The sequence below is a fragment of the Tinamus guttatus genome, unplaced genomic scaffold, assembly GCF_059628265.1.
Source record: "Tinamus guttatus ecotype Peru unplaced genomic scaffold, ASM5962826v1 Tinamus_guttatus_pri_ptg000226l, whole genome shotgun sequence".
NCBI classification, from domain to species: Eukaryota; Metazoa; Chordata; class Aves; order Tinamiformes; family Tinamidae; genus Tinamus; species Tinamus guttatus.
The window spans coordinates 1,767,909-1,788,255 of record NW_028288760.1 but is presented as its reverse complement, the minus strand read 5'-3'; the positions used below and the strand labels follow the sequence as shown (position 1 = coordinate 1,788,255).

Genomic DNA, 20,347 nt, shown 5'->3' with positions numbered 1-20,347 from the left:
AAATGCCTCCTGCAAGTGTGGTACCACATTGTCACCTTTGAATTTGAAATCGGTGCCAAATTAAGTAAACTGATAGACGAGCGTGGCCCTAAGAGAGGTGGTTTTGGGCAGTCCTGTGGCTACTGAAATGATACGTTGTTTAAGACAAAGTTCACTAGTAGGCAGGTTAAGTTCCAGTCCAATAACAATTTTGAACTTAAATTTTCATGAAAATAATATGTATATAAGTAATTACAGCTTATGATCTAAAACAGAACACTAATGTTCTCAGCTAACGTGTAGTGCTTTGCTGAATAGAGTCAGAAGACACGTTCTTTTTGTAGCTGTTTCAGGATGCATGAGGCAGGTAAAGCTGGAGTTTACTGTTCTTTCCTCTTTAGAGATTGTCAACTTAAAAGTATTCAAAATGACTCCATAATTCTGCTAATGCTTCCAGCAACTAAAGCTGAATTTCAAAGCCTTTTCTCCAGGGTTATATGTAGTTTTTATTTTCTGCTCATTTGAGATAGCAAATGAGTCCAAGTATCCTTACCCTGTCTGGATTTTCCTTTCAGCAGAGTTAAACTAGGCTCAGGATTTAGTAGGAAAAAGGCAACCACGCAGCACTTGTAGGTGTAGTTCAAACTACAGGTTGACTTTACTTGTGCAGGAGGTACAAACCTCTGCTATCTTTAGTGAAGGACTTCACCCTGCTTAAAATTTTTAAGGTTTAATGAGGAGTAAAGAGATTGTAGCTTTTGTTAACCTGTTAATGCTTTTCTTTTTTTCTTTAATGTAGCGATCATGAACGGTGTGTGGTTGATAGCATTGGAGTCAGAAGCTCAGCTCATCCACGGAACAGGTGCTGTATACACAAATGCAGTAAAAAGATCCCTTGCGTGTAAACTTGCTAGGTGCAAATCCTGCCTTCCATAAGGGAAGCGAAAAATGTGCACTAGCTGGGAGGAAGAGGAAAGAAGAAACCCTCGCTAGTAAGAATAGACATGATGTGAAGCCAAATTCTTTCTGCCCCTGGGAAAGGCTCCACTGATGTTGCTTATTAACAGGGCAAGACTCGATTCATTTTGTGGTAGTTAGGGCTCATACCTCAGTCTTTCCCTGCTGCTGCATGTGAGGAAGCCATCTTAAAAGCCTGAAGGGATTTAAATTTAGTTTTGCGTAGTACTGTGAAGCTGTCTAGAGTTGTGTTTTCTTCACACTGTTGCTTTTAATAATCTGTACAATTTTTGCACTGTGGGTTTTTTAATATATAATGCAAAAATTGTGAAAACATGGCATATTGTGCTGCTAAGCTTGTGATTTTAGTTACTATGCACAGAGTGGCCAAGCAACAGCAGCTGTAGTTGCCCTAACTCAGTTTCTTAACGGTTGCAACTTAGCTCCAATGCAAGTATTTAAGCACAAACCTAATAGTATGTAATAATGTAAAATAGAGGGCAATTAATTCCTTATTGCTCATCTAGCCACAGGAGTGGTAAAGAATCTTGAGAAGGCAGATTGTTTCCTAAGTGTAGACCACTGTGCAAATTAAAGGAATGTGGCACCAAAATGCTCTGATAGTCACCACGTAGGTGTGTTGTTAGCCAGGATTTTCCATAAAACAGATCTTGGAATTAAAAAGAAAAGTTGAAAACTTTTCTCATGTAGCTTTTATTGCAGGTGTGTAAACTCTAGCAATCCTTTCAGTATGAAGCTATTAAGTGGATCATAGTGGAGAAAAGAAATAGGGAAGTGATGAGAGATTTAAGATGGAAAGGAAAACTCATTAATCTCTTCTTATCTTCTAGTCTGGTAGAGGCACCAATGAGGAACTTCCTGAAATTTTAACCTCCACATTCATGTTAGTACCTGCATCATGGCACAGCAAGCAAACGTTGGTGAGCTCCTCTCCATGCTGGATTCTCCTATTCTGGGTGTTCTGGAAGATATAACAGCTGCATTCAAAGATAATCTCATTTGTGGTATGTATCCTCATACACAACTGGAGGAAGGGTTTTGCTTCCAATAAAGACAGAATATCTCTTTTTCTATGAAATGTACTCTTTTGCAAATGCGACTTGAAAGAAACTCTTAACATTCGGGATTCAAATTGCTTTAAGGATTGAAGCTTCTCTTCTGTCACTTTCCTTAATAGCACACCTCTTGGAAGCTCTGTTATATAACTCTTAAAATGTTATTATAAAATCACTGGATTTTCCTGTGGCATAACCTTAGGTTATGAGATGATGAAACGTACTTCGTTAAATGTATTTAAAAAGAACTTGGTTTCCAGTTCATGGAAACCGGTAGTATTTTGCTCACTAAAAAAAAAAAAAAAAAAAAAAAAATTACCAGCCCCCCAAACAAAGCATCAGATATGAATTTTCTTGAAAAAAAAAAAAAAAAGCTTTCTGCTATTAAGTTGTCCCTTACGTTCCTGGAACTTTTTCAGAGGGTGAGCGCAGTGTTACTCTCCCTAAGGTCTGAAATAGTTCTCCTTTTTTTTCTGTTGAAGGGAGATAATGTCAAGTTTTTCCAGAACTCTGTGCCTGTCTTTGGTAAAATACTCATGCAGTTTGAACAACTCAAGGTATTTAAGATTAAACAGTGCCACAGTAATTGTAAGTCATTAAATAATATAATTACCTGCCTACAGTGAGCTGAATACAGTTGCTTGAATAGTTACTCTGGAGAGTGTAGTTGAGAAGTATCATTTTCTTAAAGGTCTGGTAACACTTAAGTACTAGTTCCTATTATAAATTACATATTAATGGTTAAAATATTGTGCAGCATCCCTATAATGAGGAATTAATTTTTAATGTATTGAAAATGTACTTTTTTTTTTCTTTTCTTGCTCTAAACAAACGGACAGACCGTGGGCCCATGCTTGTGAACAACCTGGTAGACTATTACTTGGAAACCAATTCTCAGCAGGCACTGCATATACTGTCCACGCTGCAGGAGCCTCATGACAAGGTAAAACAATCTTGATATCAAGTATGGCTGATTGGCAGTTGTTAGACTGGTATTAAAGAAGGCTTTAAATAGCATCAGTTAGAAGTCTGCTTTTCCATTCTCATATAGAATTACCCTGTTGTAGAGTTGGAGTATCTCTGTAGTGTGAATAGTTTTAAGGGGGAAACAGAACAGCTTCAGAAAAGAGACTTTGTTTTATGTGTTCTTTAAACTGGCCCAGTTAAATGAAAAAAATTCCAAAGTAGAACTTGGAGGATGAGGGTTTTACTTAAATATTTAATGCTGCCTATTTGCAGTGTAACTTCTGCTTGTTCCATCTAGCCTAAAAGAACTTAGGGGTTGGGTGAATTTGTTGTTGGGTTTTCTTTGTCCTGGATCCTGTATGTTTGTAAAATACTCATCATTTCCATAAATGACAATAGCAAACTGCAGAATATAGAGGCTGATGAAAAAACATACACCAGCTAAATACAAAATCATTTTTCCTTCTACTGCTCACCACAAAATCGGGTTTCAGCACCTACTGGACAAAATTAATGAATACATGGGCAAAGCTGCTACGCGGTTACCCACACTCTCTCTCCTGGGCCATGTGATAAGACGACAGCCGTCTTGGAAACATAAACTTTCTCAAGCACCTCTCCTTCTGTCATTACTTAAGTGTCTCAAGGTAAGAACTGTCAGTATTGTCTGTAAAATATTGTGCACGAGAGGTAAATAAACATACTTGCAGCCCAAGGCATTTGTGTTCTCTGTTGGTGTCATTTGGTTAAGTTCCAGGAAAAGAAATGTTCTCCCTTTCTACTGAGATGGTCTGGAGTCATGTCTACTAGTTGGTGTCAATCCTGTTGCTACTGACAGTCACGTCAGCTAAAGATCTCTGTCACTGTAAAACTTTGAGTTAGAGAAATTTAGTTAGGGAACTTTCTAAATTTCCCTTCTTTCTTGCCAGCTCACTAGAGTACAAGGAAGTGGTTTCTCCGCATGCTTCGGTTTTCCCCTTGCAGTTTTGTCCCCATGCTATACAAATGTGGGTATTACAAGAGTGATTAAACGTAGAAAGTGTTTCGAGACCTAGGGTGTATTGTCAGTCCTATCATTTGATGTGATAGTCAAGAATTAATATCAGTCATAGAAGTCACATTAAAATGCATGACCTAGTTGTGTGCCAATGTTCTTTAAAACAAAAACACAGGAATTCCCAACTGTCAAAGAAAAAACTACTAGTGCTGTCATGGGAAGTCTTGACTAGCGTGACAAGTTTCTGTTGCCCTCTTCAGTGGTTCCAAGTGTGAGAGGAGTGAAGTACGTGAGGAAGCTGGTAGGAGTGGAATAGAGATGTATTCAGGGGGACAGAGATGGACACAAATGTGTGGTGAAAGGAGGAGGTAGACTGCTTGGAGGAAGAAAAGTCATGACATGCAATGTGTCACAGCAGCCTGAGTGGCTCTTGAGAAGGACTAAGTGGCTTCTGGCCACAGGCTGCCTGTGCTCTGTACACCCCTCTCCTGGCAAAGCAGGGGAAGCCCTCGGTTGTCAGCAGTGCCTGAGGAAAGTGCTCCTTGAGCTGGTGAAATAACTTGGGTCCAGTCCAGGAAAAGATGGAAACACGTTCTGTGTCCGATCCAAAAACCTGAGTGTCCATTACTGTTTCATCTAGCTGAAGACTTTTACTACCACGTTCTTCCAGTGCAAGTCCCAGGGATGTGACTATTGTTTGAATGAGAGCTTTTTGCAGTATTTAGCAGCTGGAGTCATCACCCAGGCACTGTTTACGCTTGCATACCGTGCAGCAGGGCCTATGTCTGGTCTCAGGATTTCAACAGTACTAAGGTTTTTTTGTCCATGCCTCAATCTCTCACACAGATCTACTAGCCCTTACTTTAGTGAAGCATTAAATTATATAGCTTTTGTAATTATTATTTTAATCACAGCAAGTCGTTTATCCTGAAAATTACTGTGACAGGTAACACATTTGCAAGTTGTACAAAAATAAGTCTGCAGTCATTTAGATGTCCATGTTAAAAATCATGTTTAAAAGAAGATGTTTGATGCTTGTACTAATAATTAGCCAACATCCTTAAATACCTTGATGAGATCTGGTTTCCTGACCTCTGAGTGCGATGTGTTCTTAGCTCTGGGGAGAGGGGCAGCATATAAAATGCCATATATATACCAGTGACATATATATACATGCATGTATACTCTTTGTGGAGCCAGGGTAATGTTTCCTTTTTAAGTCACTTCTTTATACAGAAAAGCAGTAGTTAAATAACAGAATAGTAGCATCTTTCTTAGGTTTAGTCTAGGTGTAAGAGACAGGAATCATGGTTCATTAAAGTATGCCGGGCTTAGGAAGGGCTCTTTCGAAGCAGAGTTTTTCCTGAGGGTGATGCAGTGCTCACTTCACCCTTGGAAAGAATAATTCAACTATTTTAACTAATGCAGTTGTTTTCCCTTCTTGCAGACTGACACAGATGTAGTAGTACTCACCACAGGTGTCCTAGTGCTAATAACCATGTTGCCAATGATTCCTCAGTCTGGCAAACAATATCTTCATGATTTCTTTGGTATCTTTGGCCGCCTCTCAGCCTGGTGCTTGCAAAATTCAGGTGAGATTTCAGTATTTGAGCAGGTATTAGGGAAGTTGTGATTCCCAGGTATGAATGGGGAGGGGGCAGAAAGAACATGGAAGAGTTTCTTTTGATGTGTGATTATCAATAGTCATGAAAGTGCTGGTAAACACAGCACAGCTTAGCAGTCTTTTCAATTCTAACGGGTTCTGATGAGTTGGTTTCGCTAGACTTGTTCTCAGTGTCATATGGTTGCATGAAGCAACACTATGTTCAGCAAGGAAAGATGCTACTTCAAGGGCCATTTGCCACTGCGAAATAAGATTGTATCCAACAGGACAGAAAAACAGCTAACGAGAGTCTATTCAAATCTATTGTGATTGTTTTTGTGGAGATGAGCTTTTAGTTTTTATCTTTGAAGTGAAGCAACTTAATTTGGATTCTTACTGTTTTTAAATCATTCAGTCTTGCAAACTCTGTCTTGCTCCTTCTCAGAGAGCCCTGTATGGCTTTGTTAGCAACTATTCTTGTCTCTGGAGACTTGTTTCATTTAGTATTTCAAATGTAAAAGCTCTTTGCTTACATTCTTGAAAGTTTTCTTCTTTTCTCTGATGTAATAAAAAAAGATTCCAACTATTTTTTCCAGGTCATGTGGCAGAAATTTATCTTGTCCATCTTCATGCCAGTGTTTATGCTCTCTTTCATCGTCTTTATGGAATGTACCCGTGCAATTTTGTCTCCTTTCTGCGCTCTCACTATAGTATGAAGGAAAACTTGGAGACCTTTGAAGAGGTCGTCAAGGTAAGATGCTGTTTATCTCTGTCATGTGAGACAAGGATTTCATAGCTATAAAAAGGCAGTTTTCTACCAAATTAATACACTGCAATGATTTAACTGAGGGCTGCTCAATAAAAGAAAATCAAAACATGCTGTTGGAGAAGAGAAATCTCCCTTGGAAGCAAATGAGTTGTTAGTTTTATGTTAAATGTAAGATTCTGACGAATTTAGATTAATAGGATGCCATTCAGCTTTGTGTAGTTTACTGTAATCAGAAAATGTTGTATTGATAATGCATCTTTTTTTTTTTTTTTGGTCTTGCTTATCCAGCCAATGATGGAACATGTGCGAATTCATCCAGAATTAGTGACTGGATCTAAGGACCATGAACTGGACCCACGAAGGTATATATGTTCGCTCTGCTATTATGAGCAGCTTTTAGTTGTTTTTAGTTTATAAGCAGATTTAGCTGGGTTATTTCGGCAGGCTTCCAGCAAAAACTTGTTTGTCAACAACAGTGTGTGCCTGTGGTGTTTTGCCACCTATATTCATAGGTAACCAGGTAAACATATAGAATTTCATCATCCAGGCTTACAGCTGGCATGAATAAGCAAACACTGTTGTGATAGGTCATTAACAGCAGTGTTGGGGCTCTAAATTATTTTTTGTCTGGTATAGAATGTCTACTCCGTACAGTTTACTTTGTGTTTTTTTTATTATTATTATTACATAATGATCAAGCCTGAAAGTACCCCTCTCCCCCTGAAAAAATGCTTATAAATAAGTGTAAAGAAACTTCCCTTGATGTGCTTTTTTTGGCTTGAGACTTGGGTCGTGTTCTATTCTGTGGTTTGTTGAAGTACTTGGTGGGTTTTAAATGCATCAAATGGCTTCAGTGTGTTTGTTTTGGTACCTAGATATTGGTTCAGTTAACAGATCAATTCTTTTAACAGGTATGTCTTAACATTATCAACTGTATTAGTTTTCTTTAGAAATAGGCTCATTTGCCTGCAGCAGCACCACTTGCTGCTTTTCTCTTGTCTCCACAGGCCCAGCCACAGAAGAGGAGAATTTGACTCTTGTTCCTGCACACTAGTGCTCTTGCCCTGCTTTTCAGAGCCACTAGGAAAACACTACTAAATGGGAACCTATTGATTCTCACAATTATCAGTTTTGCAGGCTTCTTCAGACAGGGAGAAAGGGGAATGGGAGGAGGGCAGTACCACTGAGGAGTACAATTAGCACTAAACTATCAGTTGAAGCTTCTTGAGTTGGTGTCCTGCACAAAATACCTTACATTCCAAAGGGACTCTGCTCTTACTAGACAGCCTTCTGTACTTTCTTTTCTTTGCAGTGAACTTCCATCCACTCATATATCGGTCAGATTTGGATGCTAAATTTAGTGAGAAAAGGTTTTCAGAATGAAAGAAATGAGAATATGCAACCATTCCCCAAACTTGAGGGGCAAAAAAATACAGACCTGAAACTGGCATTGTAGATGGTGATTGCTTAAGTAATGTAAGATCCGTCACTGCTGGCCTGTCTAAATTTTGACAACCAACATCTCAGTCTGGTTGAGCTGCTTTCTACAGCCGTGGAAGCTCAGAATCTACCAAGTCTTCGTATGCTGTTCCTCCTTTCCAGACTGCTCCATGGCAGACCCTTACGGATCTCTGTGTCACAGCTGTTTGTCTCCAAGTCGGAGACCCCCCTCTTACAAGTCATCTGGTTGCAATTTCTGTGTGGTGCCTTGTTCCAGTTTTGGCTGGGAGCATGCAAAGCTGACTGGAACAAAAGAGCCATCCTACAAGCCAATTCCTGATATCTCCAGGAACCTTTGTTTGTGACCCTAATTGACTAACTTACTCTTTTGGATCCAAAAACTGTCTGCAGGTGGAAAAGACTAGAAACTCATGATGTTGTGATAGAATGTGCCAAAATATCCCTGGACCCTGCAGAAGCATCATATGAAGATGGCTACTACTCTGTGTCTCGGAAACTCTGCACAAGCTTAAAGCATCATCAAACTGACCCTGGTGCCAGCCATTACATTGACACACAGAGCAGCTATGGTAAGACCTGCCTGACACCTAATAAATACTGATTTCCTGGAAGAAAACGGGTTCGATTAGCAGTAGGCATCTTACTAGTTTATGTGACTGAAAATCCAGTTCTTATACACCAGCAAATAGATTTTGATTCTTAAAAAACCCACATGTGCTCTGGTCATGAAGAGGGCTGGCAAAATCTTTCCCTGTTGCTGCCTCAAGATTCTCTCTCTCTTCCCTCCCCCATCTCAAGCTGTAGTCTGTAATATGTTCAGTAGATACTTTCTTGGGTTACAAGAAAAGTCTTTTGTTGCTTGTTGTCTGTGAATGTGTACATTGGATGCATTTGAATTGACTTTATAAAACTTTAATGCTAGTCGGGAGGGTCATAGATATTTGTATTTGACATAGAACACTTTCTTAACTTGCAGGAACTTCTACCCCTTATTCCACTCCTCGGCTAACACTATCGCAAATGCCAGGGCAGCTACCTCAGATCCTGAGCCCACAGTCAATGCGGCTGTCAGCTGAGCCACAGCAGGTAACACAGAACACAGGGTGCAGCAGGCATGGAGGCATGTTTGCACCTTCCTCTTAGCTACTTGTGACAGTCTCAAAAATGTATCTTTCGTAAAAGTACTGTGAATCCATCAGGATTTAAAGTATATTTCAGCTTTAATACTCGTTTGGTTCCCTGTGTCAGAACCTGCATACAGATGTTTTACAGTATAGATGTCCCTTACATGAGCTTCACTGATCTGTGCTTGTTGGGTATTGCTTTTTACATAGGTCACCATCTGGAGCCCTTCTGCAGTTTGTGGTATGACCACTCCACCAACATCCCCTGGAATTACCCCATCGGAATCCTCCCAGTCTACATCACAACCTTACAGCAAAGCTTTCAATACATCTGGTACGTGCTGCATTTCAGGATTAGACCTTCAGGATTTTTCAAAAATTTGAATGGAATTTCTGGCTCTGCATTTCGCTGTTAGCTTCTTAAATGGCAATGCAAGATTCTGCTTTCTGAAGGACTGAAGTCATCACCTGATGGCACTGAGTGCCTAGTCACCCAGTGCAGTGCTTTTGCAAACACCAGGATAGAAAATAAGTTATAGTGAATTAAGGGCCAAATTTTGAAAATCGCTGTCTACTTCTATACTGATAAATATTTGAAAGAGATTTAAGACCAAAATGATTGAGATGGTGCTTAAACATAAAATTCTCCACGTGATATTCAGCTGAAACGAGGAACTAGGAGCCTGAGAACTTTGCTTTCCTTTTTCAGCAGGAGGGAAAGGAACACCTTTGGGAACCCCAGCCACATCTCCACCACCAGCCTGCATTTCAGATGACTTTGTGCACGTCTCACTCCCTTCAGCTGCTGCCACACCTCTTAAGAAGGTATGACACAATCTTCCTGCCAAGCAAATACGGTTTCATTTCTTCCACTGAATTGCCATATGTGCAGTGAACGCCGACCAGAGAATATCAAAGTAGCAAACTTAATATTGTATTACAAAAAGTAACTGTTGCAATTTAGACGACTTAGATTTTCAATTATCCAGACTTCAGTACTGTATATGGCTTTGTTGTATAAGAACTGTCTGTAGGAATTTTCTCTCTGTGAAAATGTCCAAGAAATTTGTTTCCACCAAGTCTCTCATGCAAAGAATCTGTTTTTATTTTTGATTTTTTTTTCTTTCTTCCAGGAGGATAAACCAGATTCTGGGAGGCCTTTACTGTACCGACAACAAAATGTCACAAATAGTGAGAAATCATTGGGTAAATGCAGTTTTTCTCTCCCCATTTTAAATAATTTTATTATAAACAAAACCTGGTTTTATTGATGGATGTTCCACTTGCCAAACACTTTTAAAATTATTCTAAAGCCCTTATGGCAGTAAGAGTCTCCAATTTTGTCCTGTGATAAAACTTGACAAAATAGCAACTTTACAACTAACGTTATTATTTTTTTTTTCTTTCCAGACACACCTGGTAGTAAAAGTTCAGTAACTTTAAGTGATCTTCCAGAATTTTTAGGAGGTTTATCTTTGGATGATAGTGCTGAAAAGGACAGAGAGGAAGGTAATTTCTGTCATCCTTCCATACACCCCAGCTGATGAAGTGTCTGTGATCTTGAAACACAAGATGAATAGATTGGGTTTGGTCAGTTAGCCTCATGTGATATCTCTAATGTTCTAAGTACATTCTGGGTTACCTTTCATATGTTCAGATCCCTTCTTTGTGAGCTGTGTCATTAATTTGTGTCATTTCCAGACCTACCATATGGAATTCTTGTTGCAACCTGTCTTGTTCCTTTGAAAGGTTGCCTAATGCTAAAGACTTATTCCCACATCTCAGGCTAATTCTCCTGAGTAAAAAAAATTCTCAAATCTATTTTATTAGGAAGCAGCTGACTGGAATGAGAAAGAGCTTTTTCTGCCAGAACTTATCGTAAGAGCAGACAAACAGAAAAGTTCATAAGAGTATGAGTGAATGAATTAATAATCATTAAGCAGTTCAACGATATCTGTGCTCATCATAAGGCAACTTCAGCTCTGTGCAGGGAATTGCTGCAAAACTCTCATCCTTTTGATGATATCTCTGTAGAAACTGTAGTGTAGACTGCAAACGTAGACACCTTGCAGGATCTTTCCTTAAAGATGTTAAGAAGCCTGAGCATGTATGAGGTAAATGGACACCTAAGTCTCCCATGGGAATTGGTTAGGGTCCAGCAGGGAGATAGTGAAAAGGATCTTGTCCAGTAACTGAATGTGTTTAAGCTCATTTGTTAACTGGTGTGTTTTCCCTCTTCATCACCCTTCTCAGATGCAATATCTAAAGAGATCTCCGAGATCACAACTGATGCTGAACACATGGTGCCTAGGGGAGGATTCGACTCTCCGTTTTACCGCTCAAATGAAAATCTATCCGGCTCTCAAAAGAAGACCCATTCAGCAGTCTCTAGTGTCCAGGGACACAGTCTGACCTCTGAGCCTTTAACGTCTTCTCTGGACAAGCCTGGGCCTGAGAGCGCGCGGGAAACACCCAAACAGACATTTACTCCCATAGACAAACCCTGTGGAGGCTCTGGTGAAAGCCCTGCTGGTACCAGGGAAGGAACCTCTGGAGAGACAAGTATCCTCACTCCCAGCCCTTGCAAAGTACCAGCACAAAGAAGAGTGGGGTTTGGGAGTGGGCAGCCTCCCCTGTATGAGCACCTTTTTGAGGTTGCATTACCAAAGACTGCCTACCTCTTTGTTGGCAAAAAGACTGAAGAGCTGCTAAAGAAAGCCAAGGGAAGCCAGGATGAAGACTGCATGTCCTCTACTTCTCCAGTGGAAGTACTGGATAGACTGATACAGCAAGGAGCAGATGCACACACTAAGGAGCTGAGCAAGTAGGTGACTAAAGTCTTGGTTTTCCATTTTTTTTTTTTTTTGGCTTTTTTTAATAGCTGTGACTGAAAAAAGAGCTGTTTGGAAACCCAGAATGAAACCATGTCCTGTTACCCACTCTAGGGGCTATGGAGTGGTATCTAGTTTGCCTGATATAAAAGAATCGGTGGCCTTAGGACTATTACTATCTTTACAAAGTGAACTTGGGATGAAGAGCAGGGCCGGTGGCTTTGTTACAAATGTGGGTTTGGTGCCTCTGTTGGAGAAATGTGTTTGTTTATTGGGTTAAGTTCCACGCTAGATTATCAAAAGCAGAATGAAATTGGAGGTGAAGAAGAGATTGATACTTTCTTTTTGTTGTAAGGGAAGCTAAGAAACAGCAACCAGATTTGAGGGTTGTGTGTTCATCTGCTGCTTTTCTTTTTATCTCATTATCCTGTATTCAGCTTTGCCTTACATTGTTTTCTATGCACAAGAGAATTTTTCCTCTGTGGCCTATAAGAAATCATGTCCTGCACCATCAGCCTTTGCAATCCACCTCCTTGCAAGATTCCTCCTTGTTGTTGCCTTCATACCAACTGGCCATAATTGCTCTTTTATTAGACTATAATCACTTTTGAGATGGGGTTTCCATTTTTAAGTGAAAACAGAGCACTTGCATGTTTAAACACACTGGCTAATACTGCATTTTCATTTTCAGACTGTCTCTGCCAAGCAAATCTGCTGACTGGACTCACTTTGGAGGTAAGGAAATTTCTCTTACATATTTTAGTTCCTCTCATTATTATACTTGCTTAAAAAATTACTGTCACTTTTTTACTAATGCTGCAGAGAGATGGTGCCCTGCATTGTCATGGTTTATTTGCTCAGTGGATAGGCACCTACATGCCAGTGCAACAAGCTTTTCTTTTTTTCTTTGTCTCTGAAAAATGAAAACTGAACTCCCTGAAATTCTAGAGGCTTCTGCTTTTTGACCACTTGAATATCTGTTAGCCTTGAGGAGGATGCTGATCCTGCAACAAACCTTTCTATTCTGAAATACTTAAAACTGATAGTTATTTTTCTTTCTGCGTGACATGGCTGTCATAACTCTGTGCTTTTAGACTTCTATGGTGATGGTGAACTTGGCCTCTCCTTTTTTAATAGCAGGACTAAGCAAGTCAACGTGTATACGTACAGGAGAAAGGAGTTACTTTAGTTTCAGTGACTGAAAGCATTTTTAACTTGTGGAGATTGTGTAACCTGTTGGAGTAAACATACGATTGAAACTTGAGTGTGAAGAATGTAGTCTTGTCTACACTACCACTTTGCAGCAGACTTCTGGCTAAGCAGATTTTTTGGGGGGTTCCTCTGGGGAAGAATGCTTAAAGCTTTGTGTTACAGATCAACTGGAACAAACAGATTTTTATGATTATAATTTAAAATAAATAGATTTATTTTAGAAAACCTTTTCTGTATGTGAAATGGGGATAGCACAATTCAGTCTGTGTTCTGTCTTCTCACCTCCATCTAGGTTCTCCCCCTTCGGATGAGATTCACACCCTGCGTAACCAACTGCTTTTGCTGCACAACCAGCTGTTGTACGAGCGCTTCAAGAGACAACAGCACGCGCTGCGGAACCGGCGCCTCCTGCGCAAAGTGATCAAAGCGACCGCCCTGGAGGAACACAACGCTGCCATGGTAAGCAGGGCTAGAAATCCAGCAGGAACTTGAGCACCTTGCTGTTGGAACAAGTGTTAATTGGTTTGACCAGTATATTTCAGTACCACTCAGTTAAAAAGAGAAGCCTTTACTCAAGTCAGTTTTGGTGGATTAGGTAGGCACACGTGATTACTAAAGCCAGGAGGCTCTACTTGATTATACACCACTGAATGGCTAGATGCCTGCATGCCTAACCACTGCTGGCACTTTCCTTTGGAGAATATTAACATTTCACAGTTAGGGAAGTTGTTGCTTAATACCTGTCTAGACCCCTTGTTGTGTTGCTTGAAGCACCCTCCCAACCCTTAAGCACGTTCTTTATATTGAATATTCTGTGTATGGAAAAATATCAAGCCTGTGTGCTATTAATTGATATTACTGCTTTACATAGCTAGTAGCTTAGGATACATATTCTCACTGATGCTGAATTTATCTTGGCTGATGCTTCATTTGGGATTCTTGACAGAAAGATCAGCTGAAACTACAGGAGAAAGAAATTCAGGCCTTGAAACTAAGTCTGCAGAAAGAACAGGCAAGATACCACCAATTTCAGGAGGAACATGAAAATATAGTGGCTCAGCTCCACAGCCAGATCAGACAGCTGCAACATGACCGGGAGGAATTCTACAACCAGAGCCAGGAATTGCAGGTATGAAGCAGAGCACTAAACAAAGTTATCTGTTTACTGAAGTTTTAAAAATAACTGTCCGAATGACGTGGTATGTTATATCTTAGAGAAAGCTATGCTAAACCTATCTCCATGATAAATGCATCTCCGTCAGATATTTTGTCCTAATTAAGAGTACGACAGTGCATTATTGGAAATACCTAATGAACCAACCATCATACTTTCATAGTTCTGTTCTATTTTGCACTGTCTTCAGTTTGGAAATATGAAAATGCAGTTTCTTAACTGGTTTGGGGACTTTGGCATGTGCTCAGTATAACTTGATTTACAGTCTGGGTGGATATGGCCTCCAGCCATATGCCAGTGCTGGTCCTTATTAAAGTTTCAGAACCTTGACTGGGCTCCTTTATTTGAACAGACTAAGCTGGAAGACTGCCGGAATATGATTGCAGACCTGAGGTTGGAATTAAAGAAGGCCAACAACAAGGTGTGTCACACAGAGCTGCTGCTTAGCCAAGTTTCTCAAAAGGTAAGAGAAATGAGTGTTCCCAGGGTCCCTTTGTGACTGTGTTTTGTGTTTCAGAAGAGAAAATGTTTAGAGAATTAAATTGTTTTATGAAGTAATTTTAAACTCAGCTCAAAAGTTTCTGAAACTGTTCTCCGTTTTTGGTTGTTTTGCACCAGTAGGAATGTGTAGATCGAGAAATACGGGCATGGATTAAAGCTCTGCTTGATTTTGGCCTTTTAGAGCTCTTGATAATGTCAGAAATTCCTTGCACTTCTTTCATTAGCGGAACATGGTTGTTTTGTTTGAGGCAAGCGAGGCTTGTATGGTGAAATTGTGCATGGACTGCCCCAGATTTTAAGGAAATTAACTTGTTTACCACCTACTGCCTTTGAGGCATTAGCTTCTCATCTCCATCTCCCTTCTCTATAAAAATACCCTGTGAACACAGTACGGGTCAACAGTGATTCTCCTGCTGGACTATTCATTCCAGTGTTTTGATTCCTTTTAATTTCTTTTAAAGCTTTCCAACAGTGAGTCAGTGCAGCAGCAGATGGAGTTCTTGAACAGGCAGCTCCTGGTCCTCGGCGAGGTCAATGAGCTCTACCTGGAGCAGCTGCAGCACAAGCACACGGACACTACAAAGGTACGGGCTGCGCGGCTGAGGCAAGACCCTTGGGAAGACTTCACTTGAGGTCATCATCAAGCTGTTCTTGGCCTTGTTTTCCAAGTGAAGAAAATCCTTCATAACTTAACAGATACTTTGTTTTGAAGTTGATTTTGCAGGCGGTTGAGTTCATTTTTGAACTTTGATTCAGTTGTTTTATGTACCATCATTTTAAAGAATCGTTCAGTACCCTTGGCTAAGAAGGGGATGCTGGGTTACATGTGAAGTCGCTCTTAGCCTCTTGACATAAATTCTTACCAATTTCTTCCACCCACTGGCTGTGAGGCCAAATCTTGCTGTAGTTGGCAGCAGACTGTTGCTGATGTAAAGTAGCGCTGAGCTCTTGCATTCCTGAAAATGTGTAGCCTCGGGTACCATTGCTAGACTTTGTAGGAAGATGTTAACCAGGAGTTTACCAGTGAGTATGTGTAAGGTGCCATTTTAAAACAAGTAGTCTTATTCTCTCGTATTTATTTCCCTATTAAGGAGTAGTATTAACTTTACTAAAACTTCTGTGGTTCACACTTTTTTTTATTTTCTGACTTATGTGATTCTACTTAAAAATTTTTTTAACTTTCACATGCATGTAACTTTCAACGTGAGAACAAGTCAGTGAAGAAGGAGAAAAAAAAAAAAGGCTTTTTAGTGGCATTTAATGAAGGTCTTGTTTCAAAAGACTGCTTTACAATGAAGTTTTCCTGTTTCCTGTTCCTATCTCCCACAGATGTAGCAAGCTTGCTTTGCTCAAGAGAGCTTACAAAGAACATTGATGTGCTAATGAAGTCCAAGTCCAAGGACATATAGTTAATATCCAATAACTCATAATATCCATTTTTCCATCTACTTTTAGAAATATTTGGTTGATTCTATCCTGTCTTAAAATATGTTTACTTACAGCATCAGAAACATGTCGAAATATTAATAAAAATAACACCATCAAAATATACTCTAACATTGTGCTCTCTCTTTCGAGGAGGTTGAAATGTTGCACTCTGCTTTTCGGAAAGAACTGGAGAAAGCAAAGTTCTGTGTTCAACAGCAAAGCCAAAGGCTTGATGCTTCCCAGAAACGGATAGCTGAACTGGAATCTCAGCTTGCTAAAAAGGACCACCTGTTCCTGGAACAAAAGAAGTACCTAGAAGATGTTAAAATTCAAGCAAGGTAGGAGTTTGCTAAAGAAAACTTCGGCAATGTGTTGACAAATGCATCAGCCTTAGTTGGGGCAGAACTGGGGGAAACAGGAACTGGTGGTAGTGTGTGAGGTTTTGTGTTTCTTTTTCTGTTCAGAGGTCAGCTGCAAGCAGTAGAAAGTAGATACAAGGCCCAGAAGAGAATCACACAGGCATTTGAGCTGGAGATCTTAGATCTGTTTGGCCGGCTAGAGAAGAGCAGCCTGCTGAAAAAACTTGAAGAAAAAGCAGAAGCAGCTGAAGCAGCAGAGGAAAGGTAAGGGGACGATGTAAACTATCTCCCAAGATGCTGCTAAGATAACCAGCTCCTTGGAAGATGATGCCCCATTGTAATTCTTAGCACCTGGGTTCATCATTTCAGAATATTTATATTACATCAACTTTTACAGAGTCTTCTTCAGTATTCTGCCCAGGTTTCTGAGAGTTATTGGTAAAACTGGAAACAGCTCAAAAATGGACAGTGTGGTACAAGAAAGCTCAGCTGAGCCTCCAATTCATGGATATAAACAACTGTTAAACTCTTCTTTTTTTTTTTTCCCCTGGATCCTAGCAAATTATGTTGCAACATCAGGATAGTTTCTTGCACTGCAAACATATTTGTAGGAAACACCTGTCCTTGACATAAGTTTAAAATGGAACAACCCCCTCAAAAACAAAACTCTGAAATCCAAGGAAGATCTGTAGGCTTCCTTAACAGGCCAGGATCTATTTTTTCCTGCTTGGGATTGTTGTCAGCCTTGGATTTAATCCATAACTGCATGTTGCAAGGATAAATATGTGACAGTTACCTTTCCAGTTACCATCTGTCATTTCTGCCTTGCTACAGGACTGTGAAAGCAAAAATGATGTAGAAATATGTATGCAGGAGCAAAAATGGAATCTGATCCGAGTAACCTGCCTTCTCTGGCATTTTGATCCTTTCGCTATACACTGTTGCTGCCGTTTCCCTGATGTTGTGTCCTCTCTCCTTCCAAAACAGGCTGGATTGTGGCAGTGACGGTTGTGCAGATGCCGTGGCAGGACACAGTGAAGAAACCATTGGTAGAAACGGAGAGACCAAACCTGCGAGCGCGCGGGGCGGCAGCAGCAGCAAGGGCGGCAGCAGCAGCGAGCTCTCCACCCCAGAAAAACCCCAGAACCAGAGATTGAGCAGTCGCTGGGAGACATCCGTGTTGCTGGAGCCCTCGACTACTGTTCCCCTGACTGTAGGTTCCCTCCCCAGCTCCAAGAGCTTCCTTGGAATGAAGGCACGAGAATTATTTCGCAACAAGAGCGAGAGCCAGTGTGATGAGGAGGGCGTAACCATCAACAGCCTTGCTGATACTCTAAGGAGCGAACTCTGTAAAGATCCAAGCCTGGAGAAGAAGGCCCATCCGAGCTCCGACAACCTTAGCCTTTCCCCCAAGATCCAGGAGAGCAGTGTTGGACAGCTTCATATCATGGACTACAACGAAACTCATCATGACCACAGTTAAAAAGGAGGATAGTCAATCAGTGTTATTTTCATATTCTTGGCATAGAACAGGAGGCGTGAATGCAAGTTTAACTAAAAGCTTTTATGTTTCTTTGGTCTGAGCAGCTAGCTCATGCAGTGGAATAGGATTGATGTCCGGGATTGGAAAATGGCTGCTGAATGAATGCAAAGTGATTTTTTTGGGGTCTGGAATTGTAATGCCCAGCCTAACTCTTGCTTCTTTCTCAAATTCAGTCTTTAGCAGCGTGTACTAATTTGAAGGGACATCTGTTAGCATTGCAGGTATTTTTTTTCCTTTCTCCCTGTCCCCAGTGAGCAGCTGCATTTATGAACTTGAGTGCAATATGAGGCCAAATTAACATTTGTGACTCTACTATGAATGCTTTGTATTTCCTTGCAAGCTTCCAGTTTAGAGCAGTTAATTATGCTGCCTGTCCAGGTGACTTCTTCGGTTATTTTTATCCTGGAAGGGAGCAAAACTAGAATTTCTAGTGCATTCATCTAAAGGTCTATATTTTACCTGTTCACTGTCCCACTTCCCTTGGAGTCCAGTTTTCATTAATTTGGACTCTGATCAAATAACTAAATGTTTAAAGAAGAATGTACATCTGCAAAGCGATTGACACCCTAATTCATAATCATTGTTCATACTGTCCTTAACATTTCTTGGAAATTGCATTGGAACGGACGATGAGGAACTGGAGCTTGTAATGCAGAGACCATAGATGCTGAAGACTTGTTAGAACACTAGCTTCTGGTATTTTTAGTATTTTTACCTGTTTGCCTGACACATTGGTACTGACCTCAGACTGGTTTGTGTGTGAAAGCGGGGTGGGTGGGAGAAGAGGGAAAAGGAGGGTTTGCTCAAGTAGTGAGAGCGTGCGGAGCAGGTGGGTGATGCAGCAAGCTCTGAACATCTGCAGAAGAGCCCATGTCTCTAGCCAGGGAAGTGCTCATGCTGCCTGGCCTCCCCAGAGTCCTGCTCTGAGCAATATCACAGTGGTTTCGAATGCGAAACGCTGGCCTCAGTCTTTCTGGGAATGTGTTTCCAGGCTTGGCTTAAAGGATTTGGTCTCCTTGGGCTGCTGCTCTGCTCCTGTTGCAGCACGTTTTCCAGCTCAGTGGCACCAGTTTGGCTCCAGGTGTTACCCCTTCGCCCTCATCCCCAGCCTCCCTACAAAGCTGGGCTGTTTGCACGGAAGAGGAAGCTTAAACTGGGAATTGGGATCCTGCCATGGAGCCTTCCAGTGTCAAACATCTCTAAGTGAAAGATGAGCCCTGTGTGAACTGTGGGCTCAGGGTTTGCCAGTGGTGGGAGTCAAATTGTGGCGAGGGAATGAAGCCCCCTCGGGAAGGCAGCGTTTGTGTTAGACCCTAGATACCTGTCTGGGTCCAAGCTTCCTTAGCCATAGCAGGCTCGGAATTGCCCTGCACCTCGTGTGGCCTCTTTCCTTAACCATTCTCCGGGTGGCAGCTGCTGTGGAAGAATCTTCTCAAATGTAAAGCAAGCCCGGGTGCACTTGCACTTGTAGTTTGATTCCCTTCTTACCCTAAAGGGGAAGGGAATCTGTTCAAGGCTGGCATTACGCTGCCTTGTGCCCGACAGTGCTCTTCTCCCATTTCCACTTCTTCCATAACACCTAGGGTCTAAATACATTTCTGCCTCTCTCAGTTATTCTCAGTGTCCTTTCAGTTCGTAACTCTGAGAGTCAAGGTGAACTTCAGTGGTTTTGTCAAAGCTTGAATCTGCATGGAATAGAAAATAGAGAGTTGGTTGTAAGTGGCAGAGCGGTTTTGTCGACATGTCTGTAGGCTTTCTAGGACGTAGCGGTAGCAAATGTGGTAGCGTGTGTTTCAGTAAGACTTGGAGCTCTCCTGCCCCGTGCCCCACAGGTCCCAGCCCTGGAAGTGAACGGTTTGGACGCTGCCCTCGTGTCCCGGGAGCTCCTCGGAGCCTCCTGCTTTGCCGAGCCCCACAGAGCATCCCGCCTGCGCGGGGGCTTCGCCGCTTTTGAGGAGCACTCGTTTCTGTCGGTGGTTACAAACCTGCCCTGGCGGGGAGATGCAAGCTCGTTGATGAGGTGGCCTTTTTCTTCTTTTAAAAAGGATTTTAGCACCGGGATAGTAACGGAAACCACTTTAGGTTTGTTCATGGACCACAAAGATTATGGAGGAACAAATTTTGCCTTTTTTTTTTGTTTGTTTGTACATCTAAAAATCATGGATCTGCTGTATGTAGTTAACTTGCAGTTTGTCTGAAGGGGTCCCATCAGTGAAGTGGAAACAGATTTTTTTAACTGACCGCTTTTAGTTAAATCTAAAAATGCTGTCTTTGTCAAGTTAATCTGTTCCCTGCCTCGCTCTTTGTAAGCATGTTAAACAATCCACATTAAATGCCATAAATATGAAATATGAGGAAATGGTACAA

General features: G+C 41.1%; 1 protein-coding gene across 3 annotated transcripts; it reads left to right on the top strand.

Moving 5' to 3' along the window:
- The first annotated feature begins 716 nt into the window (after positions 1-716).
- On the top strand, positions 717-18,679 carry TSC1 (TSC complex subunit 1). 3 transcript variants are annotated; one of them, XM_088525300.1, is made up of 22 exons: positions 717-841; positions 1,788-1,961; positions 2,852-2,955; positions 3,473-3,625; positions 5,423-5,567; positions 6,175-6,329; positions 6,636-6,709; positions 8,199-8,377; positions 8,785-8,894; positions 9,143-9,266; positions 9,642-9,757; positions 10,066-10,138; positions 10,343-10,441; positions 11,186-11,756; positions 12,455-12,498; positions 13,268-13,434; positions 13,922-14,104; positions 14,502-14,612; positions 15,112-15,234; positions 16,232-16,416; positions 16,543-16,701; positions 17,425-18,679. In XM_088525300.1, exons 2-22 carry the CDS (start codon positions 1,856-1,858, stop codon positions 17,918-17,920), a joined length of 3,477 nt encoding a protein of 1,158 aa, XP_088381426.1. In that variant the 5' UTR covers positions 717-841; positions 1,788-1,855; the 3' UTR covers positions 17,921-18,679. The 3 variants fall into 3 exon arrangements, with proteins under 3 accessions (XP_088381426.1, XP_088381425.1, XP_088381424.1); XM_088525299.1 differs by having other exon boundaries at positions 718-841; positions 9,645-9,757; positions 16,229-16,416; XM_088525298.1 differs by having other exon boundaries at positions 718-841; positions 16,229-16,416.
- The last annotated feature ends 1,668 nt before the right edge of the window (positions 18,680-20,347 follow it).